The 22,736-nt window shown below is 48.5% G+C and overlaps 1 protein-coding gene across 2 annotated transcripts; it reads right to left on the bottom strand.

Annotated features, from left to right (window-relative positions):
* Positions 1–646: 646 nt before the first annotated feature.
* Positions 647–22,098, bottom strand: TENT5C (terminal nucleotidyltransferase 5C). 2 transcript variants are annotated; one of them, XM_055312673.1, is made up of 3 exons: positions 22,015–22,089; positions 20,247–20,370; positions 647–6,245 (listed from the first exon to the last, which is right to left on the bottom strand). In XM_055312673.1, exon 3 carries the CDS (start codon positions 6,214–6,216, stop codon positions 5,041–5,043), a length of 1,176 nt encoding a protein of 391 aa, XP_055168648.1. In that variant the 5' UTR covers positions 6,217–6,245; positions 20,247–20,370; positions 22,015–22,089; the 3' UTR covers positions 647–5,040. The 2 variants fall into 2 exon arrangements, with proteins under 2 accessions (XP_055168648.1, XP_055168649.1); XM_055312674.1 differs by lacking the exon at positions 20,247–20,370 and having other exon boundaries at positions 22,015–22,098.
* Between the last annotated feature and the right edge of the window lie 638 nt (positions 22,099–22,736).

Raw genomic sequence — 22,736 nt, 5'->3', positions numbered from 1 at the left:
GACGTTTCAGAGGAACACGCAGTGTAGATGAGGAGAGAATGATCCAGCAGTGGGCTCTGAGGCAAACCGAACTTGGAAACATCTCAATCCTAATTCTTGTGATGGTGGAAGGAGAGAAAAAGTCACTCCAACCTCCCTGAGTGGTTTCTAGATCCAGAGCCACTTCTCTACTTCCTTTAAAATACGAAGAAACCACGGTAGCGGTTGTACAGAGTTGTATATAGTATAGGTGAAGTTCCACTGGGGAAAATGGGTTCGGGACCAAGGTCAAGCTCGAGAGAGCTCAGGCTTTAACATCAAGTCAAACAGGATGCCGGTGAAGGCAGATCCCAGGACTATACCATCTGATGTAGGCATTAGCCGAGGGGCTAGTAATGAAGCTAATAATGCAGCTCAGTTTAAACTGATCAGGCACCTTGGAGAAGACCCCAAATATGAAGGGCATTGTGGCTAAGGGTAAGCACACACCTCTTCCCCCCCAGAGAAAGCACCAGCTCTCAGAGAAGTATCTAAGGCTGAGAATGTTAATAACTGACCCTCACCCCCCACGGCCATGCAACATATTCGCTGAAAGCTGAAGTAGGTTCGATCTGGAGGAGACACGAAGAAATGACCATAACAGACAAGGTTTTGGGTTTTTTTTTTAAATATATCTTTATTTCTCAAACTCAAAGCTTTATTTCATCAACTTCTAATACAGTTTGCATTGACAAGTGATTTCACCTTCATCACGTAAGAAGGTCAGTGGCCATCGCACCAAAGAGGAAACCTCAAATATCTTAGGCATCACTAAGAAATTAGAATTTCGAAGGCTATGCTTTGAAGAATAACAAAAAGTTTCCAATTCAGTCTAATGAGCATCTTGCTTTTCGTCTATATTAATTTGGAAATTACTGGATAAATTTTCCTAAAGCAGCTTTTTTTAATTTTTTTAATTCTTTGGGTGGCAGGGGGAGGCCAGATGGCTTGAGTTTTAAAACGCCCACATATCCATATTACTTAACGACTTCCTCTTTAGCGGATTGTCTTCTCACCTTCCTATACAAACACACATGACAATTTGTACCAACTCTCACCAGTCCAAGCAAACCTCCAAGCATTACCTTTAGCTTACACTTAAACTATTTTCGAAAAAGTGATAGGTAAACAAGATTTAGAACTCACCAAAAACAAAACAAAACAAAACAAAAAAACACATTTTCTTTCCTGATCCTCACCTTGGGGAGTCTCCACAAGTAATCCTGAAAAGTTGCCAGGTCTTTTAAAAGACATCCTCCCTACATTACCTCCCTTGGTCCTCTGCATGTAACTGGCTGAACTGGAACATGTTCCAAAATCAGCTGTGACATTCTGGTCTCTGCCAGATTAAGGATCTGAATCCAACCCCAGCAAACAGGAGTTGTTCACCTTACAGAATCCAGCAGAAGGGTCCTCCCTCACATAAAGTCCCAGTCTGATACCCAGGAAATAATGGTCCCCAGTGAGCTACGAGGTCCTCTGCCCACAGATGGATAACTATCAGTACATTTGAGCTCAGAATCGAGGTGCATCCTAAAATAAGGCACCAGTATCACAAAGTTAACTAGAAAAGAGGTATCCCTAAAGTTAGGAAGTTGCTCTTGAGTGGCACCATTTCTCAAAGTTAACAAAGCAGTGCTGGTTAAGATCCTAACCTACCATGAAGGTAAGGAGCTAGTGCTCGCAGGGAGGTGGAAGGAAAAGAAGTTTCAGGGCATTAGCGATTTGATTATTGTTATGTCACCACAAAACATGAGTTTACACAGAGCTCACAGTGACTCCAGTCCCCAGGGAAAAATCAAACCGGGGTGTGTGTGGTGGTGGGGGGGGGAACCTGACTACCAAACCACAACTGTTAGAACAAAGCGGGGCCCCAGCATCCTTCCTCCCTGACTCTCCCTAGTGGCCAGGTGCTCCCAGGTGTGGACCATGCCACAGCTCACAGTTAGCAGGAACCCTGATTTGAAGGTGTGAGTTGATAAAGAGTTTAGTTTCAGAGCTGAAGTTGAGTGAGGAATCGTGTCTTACTGCCAAAATAAAATTTAAGGGTGATACAAGCTCAAGGCCAGGAATTTAGGCTGTGCCTTTCTGCCCACGCAAGGGGAAACGGTACTGTTTTAATCGCACTGCTGCTCACACGGATTCCAAGAAGGAGGCCAGGAAAACAAGCTGCATACTTGCAGAAAGCATCAGAGAACTTCAGAGTCCTGAAGCAAATGAGCCTGCTTAGAATTTGTATTAGAATTTATATTAGAATTCGTACTTGAACTTTAGTGCCCTTGGCCACTGCCAAATTTCATGTTACTCAACACACATAAAAAAAGAGGAATCACTGGTCTTGGTACCAGTTCAGAGTACCTGATGCTTGTGTGAGCAGCATGAAAGGCAGGTTTCAGCTGGAATTTCCAAACACCTGAAATTCAAGGTTACCTGGCCTGTTCTGAGGCCGGCAAAGGCCTTGTAGAGGAGGCAGAGACACCACTGGACCAGGGTGAGGTTTTAAAAGTGCAGCTTTGTTCAGTGCAGCCTTTTACCCTGATGGTTCTAGAACATGTGTCTACCTTCAGACTCTAAAATGGCAGAGCTAAGAACTTCAGGTGAACAGATTGCACCAAGATGGTCATCGTGCAATGGTGGTAAAGAACTTGGGGGTTGAGGGAGGAGACTGGTAATTTCTAGTGACGTTTGTGCTTCTCTTCGTCTTCAGAGGAAGACTAGTACCAGTTAGAAAAAAAAAAACATATATATATATATAAGCAGAAAGAACTCCAAGGGCGAAGTGGAAATTTAATTACTTGATGCGGTTCTGATTCTATCTTCATCTGGCACCTCATCACCCTGATCAAGCCTTCTAGTAGAAGCAGTACTGACTGACTTCTGTTAGCAAGTGCTTATGTTGGTGGCTTCATCACATCTCAAGGCTTTGGTTAAACAGATCTGTCATTTTTGTGCAAAGATGTTGCCATTAGACACATGGCGGCCTTTTAATGTCATGGATGAGCACGTAGTTTTTAAAGTTGGGATTCACTCTTCATTTCCCACCTCTTCTAACCCTGAAGCATGTTGTGGTTGGGGGGAGCTACTGGGAAGCTCAGTGTAGGACCGGCCTGGACTCAAAGCCAATGCATTTAGACGGAACTATGGTTCACAGGGAAACTGCAGCTGCTCACTTACACACAGAAATGGCTTCTATTCACCTAGTGTAGCACAACATCGGATACCAGCTAAGCCTTGGGGTTCAGTCATGCCCAACCTGCTGTTTAAGAGGACCGAGACATCACATTCCAAAAAAAATAAAAAAACAACCCTGAAAATACCATCTTTAGAAAAAGGTAAACCACACATTTCCTGCTAAGCATTTCTGCATTAAGGTATCCTCATCACTTAAAGCAAGGAGGAAAGAAAACAATCATCCAGGGTTTGGGATTTTTAGGGCCACAGGAGAAAGGAAAAATCAGGAGCGTGGATTTGATGGAATCACTTTTTAGAAGAAGCTAAAGTCCCTTTGTCCTCCATACCCTAGGAATGATGCTTTCTAAGAGATCCCACAAAAGTTTCAAGACACAAAATCCCTTATCTAAATCTACTGGGAAAGCAGTGGCCTAGAACTCTCTCCCATTTACCGAGCTTGCTTTAGACTGGAGATTAACACTGTTATCCTTCTAAAGTGCAGAACATAAACAAGTATGGTCAAATCTACCAGAATAAGGAGGACCATTCTTCATTTACTCCACTCTTCCCCAAATAGAACAGAATTAATCATTTCAAGGTGCCCTGGCTGCTCCAGTTCACATGGAGCCCTCCTGAGCGCTAAGCCTCTGCACAGGGACAGCAGGTTCGATTCTAAAGCAATCTTAAGTCAGAGAACTCTGCCCACAACAGCAGGTCAGCTCACAGGTCATTCACTTCTATTGAAAATCCTGAATTCATTTGCTGCCCAAAAAAAGCCCAGAGAAGGAAATCACCACTTTTTGAAGAAAGAACAAAAACAAACAAAAAATAATCAGCCAAGGTACTCCAGAAAAACAGCTTGTCATACTTGGAATGTGACCAAAATGGGTTTCCAATTAAAACATGGGAAGACCCTCACACGTCAGTTCCTACAAGGCCTTTAGACTCAGCACAACCCTTAGTCTTAGGAAAAGCAAAACTAAAGTGATGAGCTGCTGAGGGAGAGAGAAAAAAAAAGTGTCATTCAATAATAATTCCTTAAAGGGGAAAAGAAATTGAACATTCACGTTTCCTATTTACATCAGCCCCCCTCCCCCACCCCACCGCCACCACCACAATTCTGCTTTAACATTATGTTCCACATTTTATTTTGTTTTCAAGTTACATTTCAAGAAAAGGTCATTTTTTTTTTTTTCCTCAACAATATCTCACGGTTGCTCGTGAGAGCACAGCATCTAAACCATAAACCACTGTCAACCAGATCTCAATTCTCCAGCTACCGGCTTTGGTTTATTCGTGAAAGAAATCCTTAGCTCTGCCCACATAAGCAATTCAGTCCCTTCAACAAAAATGAAGTCACGAGACCACTCTCATGTCCACCATTTTCTGCCTGGCTAGAACTGGCACAAGAAAATAAGACGACAGCCACAACTTTCATAGAACAGCTGAGAATCCCAAGTGAGGGCCAACAGAGCCTACTCTAGGCTGGAGTGATAAGAAACACTGCCCAAGCATTCTCTGAGGTTCCATTGGCGCACAGAGCTCCAATCTCCCCATGCGGACGCTTGGGACATGGCAGGTTAGTGTCTTTCCTGGAAAGATGTGGATGGGTCCTACTTCCTATAGTGTTTTCCAAAGTGGCACTGGAATGTTGGGTCCCTTCAGGGTTGGCTCATGATATGCTGGAGACCCATTCCAATGGGTGCACAAAGAAAAAAAAAAAAAAAAAGCAGAGTCAGAGCTGAGTTCCCCTTTAAAAGCCAAACACCTACATCTAGAAGGAGGCTCCCCTACCTGAGAGCCCTTGCCCTAGTGAGGGGTTCCCACTGTGGAAACCCTCAGGTCTCAAGGTTAGTTACAGGGCAGCCAGGTAGGGTATGGCTGGCTGTAGGTAACTGGAGGATGGGCAACGTAGTAGTTGTTGAAGTTGCCGTCGCTGACGTAGGGAGCCGGCTGGTAGTAACAGGTGACGTTGGTGGCGTTGGGGATGATGTTCTGCTCTGCCAGCACGCGCAAGGCCAGCAGGGAGATGAGGTTCAGGGTCTGCCTCCGCTCGTGGCCCATGAGGCACACGGTGCTCTCGTTCACCACCCTGCGGAGGATCATGAGGTAGTCATACTTGCTCCTCTCCTCCTCGGCAAAGTGGTTTTGAAGGTAGGTCTCCAGCTTCCGCTGCTGCTCGAGGATGTCTGGGAAGTCGATGAAAAACCTGGAGCACATGTAACGCTCTAGGGTCTTGATCTCTTCCTGGTCTGTGGGCCGGAAGTCCCGCACGAGGAGGTTGCTGTACTTGAGCAGCCCCCCGCCCCGGATCTCTTCGGGGTTCTTGGTGGCGATCAGTCTGTTCTGCAGGTGGTCGAAGGCCTCCTCGAAGTCCCCATACACGCTCTCCCCGATCACCGTGGGGTGGACGTGCTCGGAGATGGGGCTGCTGGAGCAGTCGTAGAAAAAGAGCAAGGAATCCAGGATGATCTGAAAGGAGTCCACGCTAAACTCGAACTGGCGCCGGATGGAGTCGACGAACTTCAGCTCCACGTTCCTCCCGTTCTTGTTGGACAGCGAGATCAGGCTCCAGCGGTCCGTGTCCGTGCACACCTTCACCAGTTTCTGCACATACGCCTCCTTCAGGGTGACGGGGCTGATTTTGAGCTTGTTCACACCCTCAGGCAGGAAGTTCAGAAGGGAGCACAGCACCACATCTCTGACCAGCTGGAACTCCGCCTCCGTGGGAAGAGCCACGTGGAAGATGAGGTCCAGGTCTTTGCACCCCAGGCCGTTGTCTTTGACCAAGACGTGGCCAGCCGCAGAGCCGTTCAGCCGCACGTCCTGCACCTTGATGCCGGCCTCCTCCAGCCGGCCGCGCACGGTCTGCACGATGTCCTTCAGGGTTAGCTCCAAGGTTGGAAAGTTGCCTCGTCCATGGATGGGTACGACCTCGGTCAGGACCTCGTGCAGCCGGCTGACCTGATCCCAGTTGAGTACGCTGAAGGACTCGCAGTCCCTGGTGGTGCTGCCCTCCTCTGCCATCTTGGGGGGGGGGTGTTCTTGTGGGGAAACTGAAAGTGAGGGGGTGAGAAACAGAATTAGGATTCACTTGTACACGGCCACGCAGCTCGAGGCTCGGAGCAGAAGCCGACTGACCTCTGAAGGCTTTCCTGCATGGCCAGCCGACCGCGGTAACGGGTGGGTGCTGGGTGCTGCCACGAGGGCTACAGCATGTGAGTCGGGCCTGCACCCAGGGAGGACAGCCTATACACACAAACCTGCCCCTGCTGCCTCCTAATTTTACCTGGGGCTGGTTTCTTTGCTTGTTTTGTCTGCAAGAGGGTGATTTTGTGAAGGGAGGCAGACAAACTCATCAAACAAAGCAACCTAAACAATCTCAATAGAGGGCCGTACTATGGGTTTAGCTAATTGTCCTCATTTTTTATAGAATTACTTCTGCTGCCTTTGCACACCTACCTGCATCTTAAGCTGGCTGATACCTAAGATACAAGCCCCCCCCCGCCACCCCCCCTCCCCGCACACACACCCTGAACACAAGACCCCCTGGGGGAAAAATTTCCCTCACTCCATGAAGAGATGAAGATTCAACTCTGGGCCGCCATCACACAGAGGGCAGGAGGTCAGAGGAGTCCTTCTAGAACCAGGTATGTGGCTACCTTGTTGGCAAGAATCCCACATCCTTTTCATTCATTGGACTGGTCTGCCCTGTCCCAATCACCTCTGTCCTCCAGAGTGGGACACCAAGGAGTGGTCTGAATGACAAGATTCCTGGCAGGCAAAGGCCTGGCTCAGCGCTATGGTGGAACGGCTCTGCCAGCAAGAGGGAGCCCTTAGCAGGACATTTCCCACGTCCTCAGAGCAGTGGGATCTTTTGACTGTATTTTGTAATCTAGAACCTTGAGGCTACCTAAGGAGAATAAACTTAGCGCTCAGAACTCAGAGGAAAAAACATGCCATCTCACGCTTCACTTGCTAGAACCATAGTTACCAAAGTAATTTTCAACCAAGTGACATGTTTCAGAAAATAAAATACAACAGATCCCTGGAAATCCTAATATGTAAAAACAAATACTGCTCTATTAGAAAGTCAAGGTGCTTGGGGATCCAGGTGGGTCAAACATTAGCTAGAAAGACGTAAGAGCAGAAACAAAATGTCAAGGTGCTATCCTCACAATTCAGTGTAAGCACAGAGTCTTCCCATGCCCTCCACCCTACTGACTTGTGAGGCACACACAAAACCCATCCCCACAACCTTAACAGTCTCATTGTTTGGGGACTGCTGATTTTCAACGCACATCTGCCATCACTGCCCTGAGGTTCCAACTTGAGCTTTAGGCCTTGCCCTGGTGCCAGGGATCCTTGCCTCACATAATGGCTCAGAGCAATGGGATGGCTGTCACTCGGGGTTGGGGGCACCCCAGGACACATCAAGGCAAGCTTTCCAGGACCTGGCCATTAGGAAGGTGGATGAGAACACAACACAGCAATAGTAGGCAGTGTGTGGTAGAAAAAATAGAATTTAAAGGTAGAAGAAGGGAGTGCCCCAAGACTGTTTGGAGTGAACAAGAAGGCCACAGAAGACTTCACTTACGGGGAAGGATGTAAGCGGACAGAAAGGCAATGAGCTCTGGGCTGCGACTTAGAGAAGGCAACATGCAGCCAAGACCCAGCAAGTTGTCCAGTTGGCCATCACACACCTCTCAAGTTAAAGCACAGGCTCCCTTTACTAGGTAGACTAAGTGGTTGAATTGCTTGGCCGCCAACAGGAAGGGTGGTCGTGCGGTCCAAGTGGCTCTAGGAAGACCAATCTGGGGATAAGCTCTCCTATGCCTGCTACGGAAGAACACTTGCCACAGGGCAGGTAAGTTTCCCTTCAAACCTGTGTGGACAGTGTTAAAACGCTCTAGGCTCTCTAGATCATTCTACCAAAGCACTCCTAGATTAAGGATAACAAGCAAAATTTGTGATGAAATATTTAATGTTTATTGTGGCTAGCATTTGGCTTCAAGTCAGGCTTGGGAGATCTTTTTACTGTGTTCTATGTACATTTGGTTCTTTGTGGCCCTTTTACGATCAGCATACGGTACACTGTGCCTATTACCCAGGACACTGCACAATTAAATCCAAATCACTGTAAAAAGCATGGCTCTTGCTTTGTTGTGAGAAACTGCTAAACTATCTGTCACTTGGTGACACAGATTTCCATCAGAGATGTTGATCTACCTATAAAAACACAACTTTCTCTACCTGTGTGTCACCTGCTACTGTGTTTCCAAGTCTCATGTTTATGATACAGGTATAAGAAGTTACAATGACAGAGGAGTAGCATTGAATTAATTCTTGGAAGATAAAGAACAATTAATTTTAAGAGTATCTCTAAGAACCACCTCAATAATGTTGCAGAGAAAAATAGCTATAGGAATGACTTTTGACTCGTGCATTGTTGTTTTGTTTTGTTTTTAAAGGATTTGTGGAGGGGGGAGTTTCTAAAATTAAAGTCAGGACTACCCCCACCTTTAGAACAGTAGTTCTTAGAGGACGAATATCTAACACCAGTGAGAATCTGATGGAAGCTACATTCCCTCTCCAGGAAGGGAGCTGGGAGAGAAGGGGATGACATATGCACAAGAACTTCCATATATTTTTAAATCTCTCAACTTGTAGTAGCTTCAAAGTTAAGATCTGTTTTAGATTGAAAACGGGTAAGTTTCATATGGGACGAGAGGCAGGAATGGCCAGAAAAGTTATGAGAAAAAAAAGAATGACGTACATATTAGCCCCATAAGAGATACTATGAAGCCACAATAATTGAAACAGCATGGTATTGGTACAAAGAGACTGATTAGTGGAACAGAATTTTTTAAATCTAGAAATAAAATCTAATACATAAGGGGATTTCATATATAATAAAGGAGGCACTTCAAAATAGTACAGAGAGGAAAAGTTTAGATATGTGGATAGTTATCTACATTTAAACAGTAAAGAAGGTGGTGCCTTGTCTTGTGCCAAACTAAGATCTAGATGGATGGATTAAAGATTTAAGCAAAAGAAGACAAAGCCCTCAGAGTCCGGGGGAAACCTAGAGTTTATTACACATGTGTAGTGTAGGCAGTCCTTCCCATATCACATAAAACCTAAAAGTAGAAAACTTGATACATAAAAATATCAACATGGTAAAAACACCACAAAAAAGTCACAAGACAACACTAGGAAAATATTTGCAACATGAGGCAAAGTACTTCTTTTATTAATGAAGAATGAGCTCCCAGAGAGCAGAAAGACTAGCATTCCAAGAGAAGAAGGGGCGAAAATACATGAACAGCAGCTCAGATGCAAAACATACTCAGCCTTACCTTAAGGGATGGGCATATTCAAATTTTACCTGTCGGGTAAAAGGTTGGCAGAGATCAAGAGGCAGAAAGCCGCTGGCACACTACCCATGGGTTCTTTCTGAAGAACAGTGTGGGACTCTCAATTTTAAGTGGATTGTACCCTTTATATATCAATTCTACTTCTAGGAAACCTTACTTTTCGATTTTATCCTGTGGGTATACTTGCAAGTATGCATGAGGATATTCACTGGAGAGCTACTCGTGAAGCCACAGAATCATCAGTAGAAGGTGAGAGGACTTAATACATGTACACAACAGGCTACAATTGCATGCAGTTGTCCAAAAGAACGCTGGCATATCTGTACGAATGTGAGATGCTAGTCGAGATTTATTTATTCATAGAAAACCAACACTGTATGGGTAAAAGCACAAGCCCATGCTTGAGCAATTATACAGCTCTCTGGAAGGCAGCACGAGGACTTCAGCCTCTACCAAATACCGCCTCTAGATTGGCAGGTGGGAAATTTATTTTATCCTTTTTGGAATTTAGAACCTATACATATATTAATTGAAAACAGTTCAAATCTTATGAGCCATTTCCAAAAATCTTCTCCCCACCCACCAGGAGCCTTCTGACTCATCTGCTACCTTATTTAATTCTTTCAATGCCTTTCCTAGCACTCCCCACTATCCCTGCATCCCCAAATCAAATACACATAGAAGTTTCCTCTCCGAGCCTTAAAAGTTGATCTCTGGGGGGTAGGCAGGGAGTAGGGGCCATTTGATCCCAAGAACGTCTTTTAGTCAAGTTTCTACTTCTCTACTGTTTAATAGAAGATGTCCACCATTTGTCAAAAATCCTCCAGACTTTCAAAATAACAGATACATCATCTCATCTAGTCCCTTTCTATGTTTGCTATCCAAAAGTAATTTTTGGTAGTTTTGTAACAATTGCTATTTCTCATGTCAGACATATTACAATGACCCTCATGATGCCGTTATGTTGATTCTTGGTTACAGTCACAAGAACCGTCATAAATGCAGTCAACACTTTACCAGCCACCTAAGATATCTGTGTTTGGCATCATCCGTGCCAACTTCTTCTGACATACATATGAACAATGCGACTCACTTAGAAAAAAGTAGTTCATATAAAAGCATGTTGTGGAATGTGACAAGTGACAAATCCATGGTGTAGTTCTTAATTCTTCCAGTCTACTATGACTTAGACACAGAAGAGCTCAAGCTGTTGAAGGCTCACATTTAGGCTGGGTTCATATTCGGTGCTTAGTTCATTAAAAGAGCCCAAAATAAGTTACTGATGACTATTACAAAGGAATTCTTTGTTTTCTTTCACCCATCCAAACAATTTCAAATACCAAAAGTATATTTTTTTTAGTTACTCCAACAGACACTGGCATTACTAGAATATATCCCAGTCATAGGGCCTGAGGGCTTAGATAACACACCAGAGCTTAGTGTAAGAGTTTGAGTTTTAATTAACCTCTTGAAATCAACATTGGTATAGTCTGCACATGAAAGAATCATGTGGAACACACGCTCGCATGAAAGGCCCAGGTTAAAGACAAACTCTAGGTAGCAGAATTAACAAAATGATGACTAGAAAACAAAACTGATTTGAAGCCTGGTAAATTCAAACTGAAGTGTCTGATTTTCCTTTTACTATCTGAGAAGCAGATTCCTTGTATTTTGCACAGGAGAAATCGGGCAAGGTGGGAAACCAGAATTTCTCACCGACTTGGAAATTCAGGCACCTTTTTACAAGTGAGGATGACCAAGCACCTACTCAGTCAAAGTACTCAATCTCCTAAAAAGTGGACTCATGATGACCAACAACCTAAGGTGCCCCGGAAATGTTTTCTTCCATCATCTGGCTAGCAAAAGAGTAGAATGCACACATTGAAAAAAGATAGGTTTGCAGAAAATAGCAGCAAAAAGTGAGAGGTAAAAACCGACAGAGCCCAAAGAAGAATAAACCAAGATCCCTAAGTAAAAGTTCATGTCTCACTTACCTTTGTTTCCCTTGGCCTGGGACAGAGGCCCCCAAAGGCAGGTTGATCTGAAAACCTATGATTAAGCCCTAGGTGAAAAGAAAATTTTAAGAAAGAGAAAGAGAAAGAGAGGAGGGGAGAGAAAACTATTTCTAGTCCTGTTTCCTAGCTTAGCTAGATCCCAGAAACAAGAGTGACAGAGGCTAGGAAAGTGAGGGGGCTCAAGGTGGGCAAGCAGGACAGGAAGACAGATAAGCTGGAGAAAAGCACAAAGAGCCCATGTAATGCTTCTGGGTCTTGACTTGGGTCAAATCAACACTGATTCCTATTTGTGCGAGGCATCAGACATAGTCACTGCCCAAGGGTTCTCAGTCCATGCAGAAATGTCTACCTGTGAAGTCAAAGACAGTGCATATGTACATCTTGCTCTGTGATATTTCACATGAAAGCTCTGGAAGCTACCGCCCCAAAGGTTTTATGGAAAGGCTGAGGTGTGAACGAGGTTCTCAGCTATGGCAGCCCTCCATCCCCTCCAGAGACAACTGGGCAACACCCTCTTCCTCTGAACTTGCTGGGGTTTAAGAATACAAAAGAAACTCAAACACATTTCAACATTCCTTCGATGACAACATTTCCTTTTACTGTTTTTGGATGTCACCTCCAGAGCCTGGACCTTCCCCGTAACACTTTCCAGTTTGAGGTAAGAGAGCCAGCCACGGGCAGTGGACCAGGCCTGGTAACAGACTATCCAGGGGGTGAGTGTGCAGAACTAAGACATTGTCCCCAGCTCCAGGCTGAGAGGGAACCCATGCACTGGAGGCAGGCATCTTCCACACAAAATTGGCACGCCACCTACCCACCTGCCAGTATACCACAGAGGGCACTTTCAGGAAAAAGAAACTACTCGTTGAAGCAGAAGTGAAAGAGGGTGGCAATACACATCCTACTATTCTATCGCACCAGTTCTTCCAGTGACCCAAGGGAAGAAGAGCCACAACTCTGGGCCTTTTTTTATCCTCCTGTAAAATGAAGGTACAGATATGTGTGCAGAAGACAGGGTACTTAGCATAAGCCACGTCACATCAATTCCCATTTAGTCCTCACAAGCACTCTGAGGGAGCTACAATGGTTGCTTTTGCACAAATTAAAGAATAAGGATCAGAAAAGATGAAATGAATTGACCCCAGGTCCTCAACTCCAGAGAGCATTCTAACCCTCGGAACGGACAACAGCTCCCACTACACTCACTCTGCCACTGGCAAGGTGGGAGGTGGAGAGAGGGCACAGGCTCCTGCCACAACCCCATAGGTGCCGTGGGGTGACCAGTTCTTGTGAAAAATATAATGATCTTCTAAAACAGAGATTGTGTTGGTCCTATCCAAAAAATGAGAAAGTTACCCCTGTGACTGTGACACTTTCCATCTACCATAGACATGAAAACAACAAAGCTTGAATCAATCACCCTTCACTGCCTGCTTTAGAGCAGATTCCAGTTGAGCAAAGGACACAAGTCAGTGTCCATCTTCGAGGATGCCAAGGTGGTTGAGAGGTGCCTCTCAGAGGAGCACCAGAGAAGGCAATTCATGGCCCAAGTGTGGGAAATCCGTATTTCTCAATGGGGATGCACAGCAGCTGTTTCATAACGTAAACATCTTACCCATGCTACCCACTCAGAAACCACTTACTCCTTCCTCCAGGGGACACCAAATGTGACCAGATGTCTAGCCAGGTGCCCTAACATGAGCCACCAAACTATCTGATCAACCCATCTGCTTTGCACACCAGTGCTACTACTGTCCCCACTTTACAGTTAAGGGGACTGGGGAACAAAGAGGCTGCACAAAGTATTAACTGTCCAAGGAGGTCCTGCCAGGAAGTGACACAAATGGGATCAAGGGGCTTCCTCAGAGGTGGAAAGTCTGGGTGCATGTGTTGGGGTGGGGGTAGGGCTTTGAAGATGAGCCAGTTGCTCAGGTAGTTGTAGAAAGTAGATGGCACGAAGAAGAAGGAAAGAGGTAAAGGGTATGAAGGCTTTTCATAGGAAGGTGGGAAGGAAGTTGGCTAGATGAGCTAAGGCCCTTGAGTGAGGCAGGCCAGATGGCAGGCACTAGAGGCGAGGCAGGAGCATTCAGAGCTCGAGTACCTCATGGCCGTCAGTACAGAGACCCTCTCCCTCAAGATTACCACAGCTGGATCCAACAGAAATGAAGGTAATTACGTAGAGAAATACTAATCATTATGCTACTGTTTGTTTTAAAGGAGCAGTGGCTGTGAAGTGAAGGCCTGCGTAGGCCTCCCTCATTCTGAGGGAGCTCCGGGATACTGGCCAGGCTGCAAACCAGTGGTTCTCAGAGAGCACAAGGGACAGCAGGGGCAGCCGAGGGGATGCGCTCTGTTGGCTGGAAGATCGGCAATGTTGATCTGCCCATAAAGCAACGGAACAGGACACTCTGCAGACAACAGAGCCACTTTCCAGATCCCAGAAACTGATAACCCAACCGCAGCTAAGGACAGAAGGTAGATAGTTCACAAGAAGTGATGGGAACCCCTCGGGCGAGCTTGGGAAGGAGGGCTGGGACAGAGCTGAACACAGAACAGCCTGGAACAGACTGCCGAATGCACACCTGCTGCTTTTCCCAACTGCACAGAGTCTGGCCCTTGAGATTCCTCTGCTCTAGGGAAACAAGCCAGGCTTTCTGAATGTCCATGGACTTGAGCAGCAGCAGATCAGTGGGCACAAAGGAGAAAGACTGAGCTCAAAGTAAGAAATCCTCCCTTAGTCCTCAAATGGCTGGTGAAAGCCAGGAGTCATCGAGGACCAGGGGGCAGCCTGAGGAAGCTTCTGTCTGCCAGTGGCTAGCCTCTCACCAGGATCCGGGCACCAGCACCCAGGGAGGAGGCCACGTTCTGGAGACTCCTCTGCCCCCAGACATGTGAAAATGTCACAGGGAACTGAGAGGCACCTCTATGTCTCATGTCAATGTACGTGGAATAAGGGTTTACCTTAGGACACAGCCCAAAGCAACAGCACCAGACAAAACAATGCCTTGCTTCTTAAAAGGACAGTAAAATGTTATCATGTGTTAGCTTTTCCTAAGACACCTGCAAACACACTGCCTCAGTTCAAAGAAACAACTGCCCTGTGCCACAGAACTGTGTCCAGGGAAGACACTTCTAAGTCAGGGACACAACAGATGCCGCAGCTGGACCATTCTCACACTCACTGTTCCCACATTGGGCCTGGGGGAAAATAGAGGCCTCAGTCTATTTTCTCAGGGTTATCAGTACCATCCTAGCCGCTCAACACTGATGTGTGCGACAGCCCCAGAGCCTGGTGTGATTCCCACGGCATCCGGGGCATTGCCTGGGCTGAAGGAAGGGGGAAATGTCCTGGACTGAAGCAAGAACAGGCCACCAGAACCCAGTGCTACCTGGCTTCCCACTGAGCTTTGAGTTTCAGGGGCCCTCCAAGTCCTCACTTCCCATCAAAGTCCCCAGATGGTCTTCATGGTTATCAGAGATTGGGCTCTGTCCACAGACACCCACCCTAGGAGGACTCCAAACAGAAAGCACTTTCACATCTTTCAAAATAGGATGCTTAAGCAAGTGTGGCTGCAGAGATAAGGCTGGAAGAGCTTACGTTGTGGCTGCAAAGCAGCACGAGACGGAATCAAAACACATGCCCATATTATAACAGGGACGCCGCAGAACTTCATATGTTTTAAGGAATACCCTGAACTCATTGCAAACATAAACATCAACAAGGTCAGGACACCGACATCTGTAGATGGAAGCTAAGCAGGGAAGTCCTGATTTTTCCGGGGTGTCAGCAATATTAAGTGCTACATCCACCACTTGAAATAATCTCTGTTGCAACTTGGAGCCCCACTTCCTCCTTTCTAAATCAGAGATCTTACTGGTCTGACTCATTTAAAGAGATTGCTAGAGCCGGCCCCACCACTTTCAAGACGGACTAGCTGGAGAAAAATAGTAGGATTCCTAGGAGGCTGTTTACCATAAGGATGGCCAACTTTCCATACAGTCCAGAGGCTCTAAGAGCTGATGGCCCCCAGGGTCTATCAAGTGTTGCATACTACCTAACTCTCCAGCTTAGAACTTTGGGCAGTTGTCAGCTGTCCAGAGGGAGGGCCTCAGTTTGCTGTCCCATCACTAGCACCATCCTTGGGCCTTATCAGGAAAGGGCCCAGTTCAAGTGCAGCACTTATCATACTTTAGACACAGACACACACCCCGTTCACATATGTCTAAATGTGAGCTGGCCTCCATTTCTGTGAAGATGCTAATTAGGCACAATTCCATCCAGGCTTCAGGTTTGCATGGACCCATCCTTGTAGCAGGTACCTAACCTCCAGGTCTGAACATGGCACTCAACGGTCCCTTTGACATTATAAATGCTGGGAAGAATGGCAATTTGGATGGATGGGCACTGCTGGGTGGGTGTGGCGGGAGGCATTAAAGTGAAGAAGCAAGAACAGGTGGTGGTACCTATTTCTGTACCCACTGTGCCGGCACAGCCAAATCACCCTGTGTTTGGTATTTCTACATGTGTGGAACTGTGCAGGCCACAGATACGGCTCACTAGGATGATTATCATTAAACTAGCATTTACCAAGTCATGTGTGGCTGTCATTTGGCAGCTCGTGGACGCCTATTACTTGAAAGCTATTTCCTCTTGCATTTTCAAATTGCAGTTGTTGATACATTTTAATTGTTGATAAACTGTCAGAGCCCTGGTCCCCTGCTAGTGGGACATCATCATGTCCTCTGCAATTCTTTGAAATTCTATTACCTTGTGATTATTCTCTAAGACTACAGAAAAATGAAAGAATCAGCACCAGACTAGGAATCAAATATCCTATGATTTAGTGTCAGGTGTGACTCATAGGGTGAATGCTTGTCAGTAAGTTGACCACGATGACCGAGTTTCCTTTCGTTTTCTCCAGCATCTGAGTCCCTACTATGTTCCGATCACTGTTTCAGGCGCTTACAACCCGTCAGTAAGCAAGAGACGAAGGCCTCTGCCCTTGCAGTGCTCACCCCCTGGCTCACACTCTTCTTCCACAACCCACTGCTGGTAACTCCTACTTCCCACTAATGAAGAATCAGAACTGGAGAGGGAGACATGGGGCAGCTAGACTGGACCAGTGCTGCTCAATACTGTATCCACAAGCCTCATGTGGCCCCTGAGCACTCAATATGGGACACGTTCAGACTGAGATGTGCTCTGAATGTAAAATACACCCTGGATGTCAAGAACTCAGTATGGGGGGGGGGGATATCTCAATATTTTTTATATTGATGATATACGGCGATGCTAACATTTGCTATAATGGGTTAAATACAATTATTAAAATTAGTTTCACCTGCTTATACTTACTTTTTGATGTGAGGACTACTAGAAACATGACTGTGGCTCTCCTGTTTCTACTGGACAGCAGTGGTCTATTACAATGGAGAAACTGAAGCCTAAAGAGGTAGAGGCACATCCTCCCAACCCAAGGTGGCCTCAGAGGCAGGAAGGAGGGAAGTATGGAGACCACAAGGAGGCCTGGTTGCTGGAGACAGCGACAGTGCTAGCTCCCAGCTGAGCAAGCCTGTGCCGAGGCCCTGGATAAGTAACACATGCTCACATACTGACCACTTCATCTCTCCTCTTGCAGCAACCTGACGCTTATTCCATGTCAATGCCACAACTGGCCAAGACCATGCGGGACCAGTGAGCTGCTATGCCCACCTCCTCAGCCACAAGTGCAAGTCAGGGATGAACCGGGTGTGTTTGAGGGTAGGGCATAGACAGCCAGAGGAGATGGAGGATGACCCTTTCTCCCATCCTCATGAGGGCTAAGCCAGGGGAGAGAAGCATATGGCAACACAAGGGAGTGGAAGCAGTTCAAGACTCGTGGGGAATTTTCTTCTCAAAATGGGTCCACAGAGAGTGCATATGGAGACAGGTATGGGACTTTTTGTGTTCATTCAGTTGAAGATTTGAAAGTAGAAACAGAAAACAAGGTACATAGCAGAACTGTAAGGTATTGAAGAGGCAAGTGATGAGATACGGGACCCTCAGATGGGGTAACCTTAGGAGCCTCTCAGAAGGGCCTAAAGCTGGGTCAAAATACAGTTTGGTAAGGAAGGAATAGCATGGATTTGTTAAAATATTTAGGTCTGAGTTCTACGAGGCAAGGTACCAGAGTTAAGAAGACTTCATCCATGGGAAATGGAGAATAAACATAAGGTCAGAAAGGTACACAGGTCCTGAAAAGCACCTGGGCTTCCCGAAGGATGGGCAGTTCCTGGGAGTTCTTCAGGTGGTGTTCGAGGGGCATGGGACATGGAACTGGCCAGAGGCAGGAGGAGAACCCCGCTACTGCTCTCTGGAGTTGCTGTCTGCAGGGCCCTGAACCAGGTCAGTGATGGCAGTGGGAAACAAAGTTAAAAAGATAAAAGATCAGCAGAACTAGCAGCCGAGTGAACTAGAGAGAAAAAGGCTGAGTGAGCCACGTGAGGCTGGCGTCGGGGTGGATGGGCAGGAAGGACAGGGTGGGAAGTGCTGGAGGACAGCAGGTCTGGAGCTCAGCTGAAGGAGCTTCAGCTGCGGGCCAATTAGTAGGCACTGCCCCTCGGCTCTGAACCTACTAAAAGGAGGCCACCATTTAGGGAAAGGCCTGGAAACCACTCGGCATTTTAGGCTGGAAGCTTCCAACCCAAAAAGCTTCCAGCACCTTAGCCCACCAGAATGAATCCACCGCAAGTATATTTCCCTCGCTGAGAGGAATGGCAGCTGAATGCACTGTATCCAATCAACAGGAGCACCTTCTGTGGCCCAGGCTCTGCTCCAGACGCTGGGGATTCAGCAGTGAGCACAGATCCCTGCTTTCCTGGGGCTCACATGCCAGTGGCTAAGACAAACGAGCAAAATCCGAGTGCCCGTACATTCTGAGGCTGTCCCAGCTCCTCCTGCATCCTGAGCACTTCCACAGGCCTTTTTACATACCACTGCCTTGGCCTCCTCGGCACCTGGCACTAGCCACTGCCTGGGAAGCATTTAACTACTTACTGACTCAATCACAGTTATCCAAGAAATAAACATTTTATGCAGTTTAGTGACCAAGCCTCCAAAAGGCTCTGAGACTGAAAAATACCCTGGACGGAGTTACTTAACATCAGCAATTATTTCCTCATATTCGTTTTTTTTTTTTTTTCCTGTTGTTCCAAGAAGTTCTGCAAACAGTTCTAAGACAGGCTAGAGGGACCAGCTGTACAAAATCTATTGATTCTCAACAATTCATAAGGCTGCTTCTTACATAGCTGGGCTATGCAAAGATGCTTCATCTACACCATCTAAATTCCAAATACGAGCTTCCTTAAAATGCACACAGTAGATGGACAAAAAGGCTTGAGACCAAAAGTCTGGGAAGCATCATAGAAGATCAACACTATGGCTGTACCCAACTGGCTTTTTTTAAACACATGAACATTTCTTTAGACACAGAGGTGGCTGCTTCATCATAATATAGCTTATGCCAACTTGATAGGCCATAGTCAAAACACCAAGATGACACAACACATTTTTCTATATTACCTGTGTACTCCAGTGACATCACAAAAAAAGCAATGGACCTTATCTAACCAGAGTAATGTTTTATCTCAAGTAACACCTCAGGTTCTACATTACTTCCCTTTATCCCCTTAATGCCTGTGTGTGTGCGTATGCGCGCGCGCACACACGCACACGCACACACACACACACACACACACACACAGCCCAGAGATCTGGCAGGGGACCAAGAAACCCAAACACAACAACACAAGTTTAAACTTAACTCACGAAACTAGTCTTGGGTTTCCACAATGTCTCTTGGTAACACACATACAAAAAAAAGTTTACCACATCCAGTCAGAGCTCCTGGCTCGTCATTCTTTGTGACTGGCCCCAGGCACACAATACATCAGAGATGAAAGATGAAGACAAGGTATGACTTATTTGAGCGGTTAAAAAAAAAAACAAAACATGTCGTTTGCTAACTTTGTATCAAATGTGTCCCATTCTTGGCCCCGGGAGAACAAGGACACTACAGTCTCCTCTATGTTATCTTTATTGCTAGGCAGGTCCTTGGATTTACAGAAGTACAGGACTTCTCTGTTCTTTGATGGGTAGTGCAAGATGTGCACAATTTGCCCTGGCCTTGAACACTGGGGGGTATAGGCTATGTGGGGCACATTGGGAAATGCAGAGGTGAGAGGGTTCTGTAACTCAGGATGGGGTCTCAGTGAGCTACTTGTACTCATGGAACAGCCAAGGGAACCAAGGAGGGAGAACCACTGGTGCTCAACTAAATCACACTCATTCTAGCAAACAGGCAAGATCCACGTCCTTTCCTGCAGAGGAACCCCAGCTTAATCTCTGGATATAAGGGAGGTATATGGTGGAAGAAACTTAACCCAATGGGTGTTGTTGTGAGCTCTAGGGACAGACACGGTCATGAAATCACAGAGCTTTATTTTGAGTAACAATTTAGAGGCCTCCTTAGCTGAGGGGGGAAAAAGTGTGTGTGTGTGTTTAACTTTCACATTATATAATGGGACTCTCCCTACAGCCACCTGAACAAAAATATACAATATACCAAAACCTTCTTTCTAAAGACTCCTTATTGAGAATAAATGTACTCTAAAGATATGGGTATACCTTAAGACACAAGGTTTCAGTTATCTCAAGTAAAACCTTGACTCCAGAGATATTAAGTTTTCCATCTTCACAAACAAGAATGTCAAAGGACAGAACCCCTGCTGGTCCAGCTCAGACTGCCTCCCTGAAAGCGAAGAGAAAAGTCAGCACTCTCTAGTTCCCCACCCCACCCCCTCCACCGATGGCTGGCCGGGTCTCTTGTGTGGTGGGTCTCACCCCCTCAAGACACAGCACAATTCTTGGTAAGTGCTCCTACCCCAACCCCCCACCTTCTCCCCACCCTCCACCCCCACCACACACACCACCCCTGGGCAGCCCCAGGCTGCCTGGCTTGCTTCCTTGTGGGCTTCCTTGCCAAGTTACTCCCGTGGAAAGGTTAGTGTAGCCAACAATGGGCACTCTCATCAACCCCCTTCCCCATGAAGGGCAGCTGGGCCAAGCCAGGAATCTACTTTAGAAGAATCTAATAATCTTTATTTCCTGGGGAGGTTCAGGTTCCTGACCCACCTACCAAATATCCTGAACACTGTCACAATACGAATGGTCACAACAGTCTTTATAAAGGCCGACTGTAAGAACGGCACTTAAAGCCCTCCTTTGCTTGCATGTTACTCGCCCATTAAAAAGAAAAAGTTGAAAAGGTAGCAGCAGGTCGCCACCCCAGACAAGGATGTAGCCTTGCAGAAGCCTTCCTCCAGGGTAAAAGGAGGGAAGGGGACTGAGCTCATGCCCCCCGCGAGGTCCAGTCCTAACGAATCGGTTTTAGCGGGGCTGGGTGGGTGAGCTCGAGTTCCCCAGGGAAGCTCGCCAGCCTTCTCCCCGCCAGTCCTCCCTGACTTTGAGGGGGCGCAGTCCTGTGTCCTCGCGCCCCCGTCCCCATCCGCCTTCGGTGTTGAGCCGCCCAGCTACCAACCTGTACCGGCCAGGTTCAGGCCCGTCGCCCTCCGCCGACTCCCCTCCCACCTCTGCGATCTGGGGCGGCCCCCGCGGCCCCGCCAGCCCAGGCTGCTGCTCGTCAGCGCTCTTTACAGGGCGGGCAAGTTTCATCCCTAACGGGGGAGGGACCAGGCAGGACGCGGTCGCCAATCCCGGGCAGTCTCCAGGACCTGCGGCGCGCGGACGTCCCTCGCTCGGACCACGGGGCTGCTCTCGGGGCCCACCGTCCAGCGTGAGTCCTCGGGAAGCCAGAGCCTCTGCCCTGACCTCAAAACCCCGGGCCTGGCGCCCAGCGGGGGAAGCGCCGGCGCCCCCGCCCTGCCGGCCTGCTCCGCCTCCAACTGCGCCTCCCGAAACCGCCGCATTCGAACTCGCGCTCGGCGGGCCTGCGGGGTGTGCGCGCCCGCGGGGGGCGCGGGCAGGGCGCGGGCAGGGCGCGGGCAGGGCGCGGGGGCGCCGGCGGGCGGGGGCGCAAGCTCTCCGGCCGCCCCGCCCGCGCCGGCCAGAACGCAGCCCGCGGGACGCGCGGAGCAGGAACTCGCCCAAGTTTGCCAAGCCCCGGCCGAAGTCTCTGGAAAGTTGCAGCTCCCTCTCCGGGCGTCACGCCTGGTCCTCGGGGGGCGGGGGATGAGTGTGTGCGCGCGGGGTGCGTCCGGGGGCTGCAGGGCCGCGAGCACCTGTCCGTGCCCCCCCCGGCCCCCCACCCCACCCGGCTCTGGGAAGCCCCGAGCTCCGCTCGGCCGGGACCGACCCCCGCCCCCGAAGGCAGGGCGCGCGGCGCTCCGGGGCCGCCGCATCCTCGCACCTGTAGGGCAGGGGGCCGGGGACTCACCTGGGCGGCGGAAGCGGCGACGACAGAGGCAGGTCCTCGGCGCGGGCAGCCCCGGCAGGAGCGGCGCGGTCCCTGCAGCCCCCAGGCAGCGGCACCGAGAGAGCGGCCCCGCCGCCGCCCCCTCCGTTCTTATACGGCCTGGCCACGCCCCCGCCCGCCGCCTCCGCCCCGCCCCCGCCCCAAGCCCGCCCTCCCCGGGGAGCGCGGGGCGGGGGCGGGGCGGAGCCAGCGCCCACGGGGTCCTTCGGCCGGGCGCTGACGGCGAGGGCAGGGCGCACGGGGCCCTCTGATTGGCTCCTCGGCTGAATGGTTGCCGAGAGACGAGTAAATCCTCGGCGGCGGGAAGGGGCGGGGCGGCCAGGGCGGTGGCGCTGCGCAGGCGCAGTGGAGGGGGGCTGGGCTGGCTCGCCCGCCCCTAACCCGGAGTCCCCGGGACTCTTCCTACTCTCCGCCGGGCTCCTGCCGCCGTCGCCCCCGTCGCCTCTTCCTCCCGTCTCCGTCCTGCTCCCCCGCAGGCCCGCTTTTCTCTTGCTTCTCCGGGGATCTTCGCTTTGCTTCTCTTCTCTCCGGAGCGAGCAGTGACACCCCGACGCCTACGTCCCGCGTGTGTTTTCAAGTCTGGAAACAGACAAACAAACAAACAAACAAAACAGCGTGTGGTTTGTGAGCCAAGGAAGCCTTCCTCTTTCCCCCAAGCAAATTGCCTGGCGGCTGGCCCTCTG

The sequence above is a fragment of the Nyctereutes procyonoides genome, unplaced genomic scaffold, assembly GCF_905146905.1.
Source record: "Nyctereutes procyonoides isolate TBG_1078 unplaced genomic scaffold, NYPRO_anot_genome, whole genome shotgun sequence".
NCBI classification, from domain to species: Eukaryota; Metazoa; Chordata; class Mammalia; order Carnivora; family Canidae; genus Nyctereutes; species Nyctereutes procyonoides.
The sequence above is the reverse complement of the archived record's forward strand: the minus strand, read 5'-3'. Positions and strand labels throughout refer to the sequence as shown.

Bases quoted from the DNA above. Each gene is read 5' to 3' on its own strand.
- TENT5C (XM_055312674.1), bottom strand. From the start codon at position 6,216: ATGGCAGAGGAGGGCAGCACCACCAGGGACTGCGAGTCCTTCAGCGTA.